Source organism: Streptopelia decaocto (assembly GCF_964273445.1).
Source record: "Streptopelia decaocto genome assembly, chromosome: 6".
In the NCBI taxonomy this organism is placed as follows: Eukaryota; Metazoa; Chordata; class Aves; order Columbiformes; family Columbidae; genus Streptopelia; species Streptopelia decaocto.
In genome coordinates, this window is record NC_138660.1 from 50,287,555 (window position 1) to 50,293,554 (window position 6,000).

Below are 6,000 nucleotides of genomic sequence, written 5' to 3' on the forward strand. Positions count from 1 at the left end.
GGGTATTGTACATGACAGATCAATCATGCTTTGCCAATTATACGGCAGTCACAGAATCACAGAATGTTAGGGATTGGAAAGGACCTCAAAAGATCATCTAGTCCAGTCCCCCTGCTGGAGCGGGAGCACCTAGATGAGGTTACACAGGGAGGTGTCCAGGTGGGTTTTGAATATCTCCAGAGCAGGAGACTCCACAGCCTCCCTGGGCAGCCTGTTCCACTCCATCATCTTTGTTGCCCTGTGCTGGACTCTCTCCAGCAGTTCCCTGTCCTCCTTGAACTGAGGGGCCCAGAACTGGACACAATATTCCAGATGTGGTCTCACCAGGGCAGAATGGAGGGGCAGGAGAACCTCTCTCGACCTACTAACCACCCCCCTTCTGATACACCCCAGGATGCCATTGGCCTTCCTGGCCACAAGGGCACAGTGCTGGCTCATGGTCATCCTTCTGTCCACCAGGAACCCCAGGTCCCTTCCCCCTACACTGCTCTCTAATAGGTCGTTCCCCAACTTATACTGGAACCTGGGGTTGTTCCTGCCCAGATGCAATACTCTACACTTTCCCTTGTTATATTTCATTAAATTTTTCCCTGCCCAACTCTCCAGCCTGTCCGGGTCTCGCTGGATGGCAGCACAGCCTTCTAGCGTGTCAGCCACTCCTCCAGGCTTGGTGTCATCAGCAAACTTGCTGACAATGCACTCTATTCCCTCATCCAAGTCACTGATGAATATATCAAATGGTACTGGTCCCAGTACTGACCCCTGAGGCACTCCACTAGATACAGGCCTCCAACTAGGTTCTGCCCTATTGACCACCACTCTCTGGCCTCTTTCCTTCAGCCAGTTCACAGTCCACCTCACTACCTCACCATACAACCAAGTTGCTGCCCTCCAAAGCTCTTGTTTCTTTGATGCATATCACTGGTATAATTTGCAAAATTAGTACCCATATGTTGAAAAAAATAAAATTGAGCTTAAGTCCTTAATATTGAACTGCTTTTACTGTAAAATTGTCTCAGCATATTGTTATCCATCAGTTCAGACTACAGGGTTATAATTCTTATAGTGCCTCTGCACAGGCTATTAGCAGCCCTCCAGATCAAGTACTCCCTAAAGCAGATGATGTAACAATGTGCACATACCCCGCAGGTCTGGATAGTGACAAGCAAATGATTCTGTTAAGGCATAAGGTTGTACTACAAGGAATACAAATAAAACCTTCAGGTATCATTTTTTTGACAGCTCCATGGCACCTGTAAAAAACAAGCTAGATCTATTCCCTATTATAATGGAGAACATGCTGCTCCTACTTTAAGATGTGTGAGGGAGGATGCAGCTCCTGAAATGCCATGAAAGGAGGCATGGAGCAAACTTGTATTTCACCATTACATAGGAGCATGAAATATGACCTTGCATTAGCTCATGAATGTGTACAACAGTCAGAGAGTTTATGAGCTTTTAGGTGTCGTGTCTGACTTCAGCAATTGTAGTCACAGTGTTTTAGCCTGTATGTAGCACTGTATGACAAGTGTATTCTGATGCGCTCTGTCTGTTTTTCAGAAGTCTTTACCATACAAGAGAAAATAAGACACTGCAAGATAAGCATGCTGATTACCAGACAAATGGGGAAATTATATGTAAAGACTGTGGACAAGTGAGGAACAACTTCTTTTCTTACTTTTATGTTGTTGTCTGTATTTATTTCTGTCTAATGATCTTGTCTATTTTATCTGAAACATAATTTTCTTATACTTGCAGGCCTGGGGAAACATGATGGTTCACAGAGGTCTTGACTTGCCTTGTCTAAAAATTAGAAATTTTGTGGTTGTGTTTGAAGACAAGAAAACAACAAGGCAAATTTTTAAGAAATGGGGAGAACTGCCCATCAGGTTCCCTAATTTTGATTATGCAGCTCATTGCCCTTCAAGTGATGAAGATTAGAAAACCAAAAAAAGGAGAAGGATAAAGTCATATGGGTACAGTCTGAACTCAGATTTGCAGTGGTACACCACAACAAAGAAGATGACCCAATACATTGCAGTCATGTGTATCCGTGGAACAAATTCCTGTATCTACTCACTACAGCCCATCATGGGGTGACAACAGTGTCAAAAGTGTGTTAGGTGACCTGTCACCAAGCATAGAACATAGGACTGACATCTTGAGATATGCCATGGTGATTATTTTCTTGTTTTCTTCCCACTATAAACCTTTTGAAGATAAAGTATCTCGAAAGAGGAGCCATGAAAAGAAAAAGATGATCTGAGTGCTATTTTCTGAATAATTCTTGCTTTGTCAGTGTTTTCATGACTGAGTTCTTGCCCTCTAATCTTTAGCTGTAAGCTCATACATCTTGACAGACTAAAATTAAGTTTACATTAAAAGACATTTCAAAGAATCAAGCCCTTAACCTGACTTGAAATTGATTATTGTAATGTCCAAGAAGCACAATGCCAAGTGACTTTCTGTGTGTTAGTTTCATAGGATTATTAAACGGGCTATATAATGAGGTATGTGATTTTTTTCAATAAATCATTATAATGATTAACCTTTGTCAACTATCATACTTTTTATTCCCTTTCACTGTGAGTATTTTGACAATAAAAATATCACACTTTCAGTCTAGAAATTTAAAGAATGGTGGTATTCTGACTGTAAAAATAGCATAATGTGTCTCCATATTTATCTCATTGACAGATTTTTTTCCCTCCTATTTGCAAGTAAGATATTGGAGAGTGGAAAGAAGGTCTGTTTGTTGTTTTAACAGTCAGCTTTGCAAATTCAGGATAAAGTGGTATGTTTACTGGCATGGGCATATAAACACTCCAGGAGCCCCAAGTAAAATTTCTGAGTTACAGTACAGCTGAAAAGTATATCCCACCAAAAAAGAATATTGTTATGGCTAGATTTGTAATTGCTCTACATTTTTAAAAGGGATTTAAGTATTGTGCACATTTTAAAATTTCAGGTTTGCATCAGGACTGGATTTGGATTTGTTTGTTTGTTTGTTTTTCATATTTCTGGCCTTGCTTCAGGGGTAGAGGAAAAAATCTAATTTCTGACTGAGAAGAGCAGCACATTTCAGACTGATACAGGCCATTTTGGGATTAGCTACTTACTTGTGAACAAATTATAGCATTATGAAATAAGTATGCACACTGATGAGATTTCACTATAGCAGCTTTGTAGATCAGAATGTGCTTAAACTACAAAAATTGTGGTTTTATTTATAGGTTGAAATTATTCCTCAACAGTGATTTATACCAATAAGCTACTACCTTAGGGCTGTAAAAAACTCAGGAGTATTGGATGTTAAGAGATTATATATGCAATAATATTTCAGACACAGCAATTCCACAGGTATTTTTGAATGACATTAATACAACTAAACCAGGAAAGGCCACTGGGAGATAGAGAATGTAAACAGTTTGTAGTGTATGTGGTTTATATTTGTGTAGATCTTTATATAATGCTATTCTTACCTTTATGTATTGTGCAGGGCAAAACAAGTTAGAGATTTTCACCAATTTCTTTATTTAACATTAGATACTTCATTAGTTAAGAGATATTAAACCATCCCCCAAGAGATATTAAACCATTCCCCTAACCTTTTTAGAAACTCTGAAGTTATTATCTTTCTTGTATTGTAGTATTTTGCTCAATACTGAAGCTTTGGCTACTTCTAGAATCTGCTGATATAGCATTAAGAGCAGGATAAATTTTACACTTTTTACACATTGATCTGAGAATCTGACTATTTAAAAATCTTGGAGATGAATAGATCACACGATTGTAACTTAAGATGTATTTTTTCATGTGCTCAGTATCTGATGAGATGCTATGAAATATACTAAATATTAACTAGATTAGTTTCTCTCAGTAAATAATCATCATCCAGTTCATCTCTGGATTTCTGCTTAAAAAAGATTGTATCATTACATAGCTTGATGCTGGGTCCTCAAACAAATAATTTTCCATGCTGAGTAGATTTTCTGAAAACCGAGCTTTTGATACTTTCCTTTATTGAAGCAACAAGAGCATATGCAGCTGGATTTCTTTGTTCTTTTACAGTTGAGTTCAAAAGGGCCGTACCATAAACATGCCTGAGTTTCTCATAGCTCACCTGTGTCCTGCTGTTATACTCCCAGTTCCTAGCGTGACTCAGCCACATCATCACCAAAGCTTAAAAAGTGTTTGCACAATCTCACTTCAGCATAATGCGTAATGAACCTCAAATGAATCCTGCTGGCGTGTAGGATAAGGAATTTCTACTTCAAGTGATTGTCTCTGAATGGGGTTGTAAAACGTGCCCATATCGTTCATCCAGGAAGTGTGAAGTTGTAAAAAAAAAAGCTAAATTGCCATATTTTATCTGCTAGTTACTTCTGCATTTATTGCCTTTATAGACCCAAAGTCTTCCAGGGAGTGTGACAAATCCTGATTGTATTTTCTACTTACAGCTTTTATTTGTTCACAAATGTGGAAAGAAGAAAAACTGTTTAGTCACTGGGGATTTATCTAGCTATGCGTGTGGCTGCTTAAGAACTGGTTTGGCTTTAGTTGCATTTTCATGTTTCTTTCTACTTTTGGTCTGATGTCATGCACAACCTACTTCTGTAAATCTGCATTTCCTTATCAGGGAAATGTAAATACTTCAGTAACCTTAAAGTAGTTGTATAACCAGTTGTGTAGTTGCGGTACAAACTGAATATGTTTTCTGCTCCATAATTTGTCCATTTCTCCAACTGATTCACCCCCTTTATAGCTTCCTTATACTTTTATTTGTATCTTACATTATGGGGTTCTGATGTTGCAGAAATTAGGAAGAGTTTTGGCTGTTGAAAGAATTTCTGTTTGCTTATTTGCTGGCAGTAGTGTAAACAGTCCAGAGACAGGTGTTCAGGTGTTAGGAGCAATAGATCTACAAAGCTTGTAAAGATCATTCTCTGCCAAGTAAATTTTATTGTGCTTCTAATGCTGCAGCTTTTGTGAATCTTACTACAGCACACGCCTAAGTAATTAGACTTCCAAATTAGACAAATACATGTATGCAGTTTAAAGTTACTTTGCAAAGTCTTCTGGATCATGTAAGTTTGAATCATTTCCTTTAAGACATTCCACGAGTGTGCATTGATTAGAGGGAGCTGCATATTTGGAAATGAAAACGAGCCTGATAAAAACCTGCATTTGCAATTTTGCGATGTTCTGGTTGTCAGAAATAACCGATGTTGGTAGGAAAAAAATTAATTTATCTGAACTCTGTTACTGAAAATACATACAGTATTAACCACAGAATGTTAGGGAAATAAGTAACAGTTTGGGAATTATGAATAAGCAGCACGAGTTACATGAGGAAAGAATTCTTTTGTCACAATCCTTTTCTGTTTTGGAAATTTTGAGTAGCTGTGGTTTTATCTTGTTAGGAAACACTATTTGGTTTTGAGCTCAATTCTGCCCTTCATTTACAGTGGATCAGAAGCAATGTGTTTTAGCCTTTTCAGCCTTTTTTTTTTCCAGTATGACTTATGTCATGGAATCATAGAATCATAGAATCATTTATGTTGGAAAATACCTTTATGATAATGGAGTCCAACCATTAACCCAACCCTGCCAAGTCCACCACTAAACCATGTCCCTAAGTGCCATGTCTACACGTCTTATAAATACCTCCAGGATGGTGACTCAACCACTTACCTGGGCAGCCTGTTCCAGTGCTTGACAAACTTTTCGGTGTAGAAGTTTTTCCTAATATTCAATCTAAAGCTCCCAAGCACAACTTGAGGCCCTTTAGTCTCATCCTGTCACTTGTCGACTGGGAAAAAAAGACAGACACTCACCTAGCTACAACCTCCTTTCAGGAGCAGTGTATTTTAGCCTTCTCAGCCTTTTTTTCCTGCATGGCTGATGTAAGGGTTAGGGTTCAAATTCAGCCCATACTGCTAGGCTAAGGTGGTCACTTGGCTACTTTTGGTGGTAATACACTGCAGGTTTGTTCTGTGT

The 6,000-nt window shown here is 38.5% G+C and overlaps 1 protein-coding gene across 1 annotated transcript in view; it reads left to right on the top strand.

The window, feature by feature from the left end:
* Nucleotides 1-2,863, top strand: part of IFIH1 (interferon induced with helicase C domain 1) — a 30,550-nt gene extending 27,687 nt beyond the window's left edge. The window contains exons 15-16 of the mRNA XM_082055054.1: nucleotides 1,561-1,654; nucleotides 1,759-2,863. Coding sequence (XP_081911180.1) covers nucleotides 1,561-1,654; nucleotides 1,759-1,941 — 277 coding nt within the window. The 3' untranslated portion in view covers nucleotides 1,942-2,863. The remainder of the gene's footprint in view (nucleotides 1-1,560; nucleotides 1,655-1,758) is intronic.
* The last annotated feature ends 3,137 nt before the right edge of the window (nucleotides 2,864-6,000 follow it).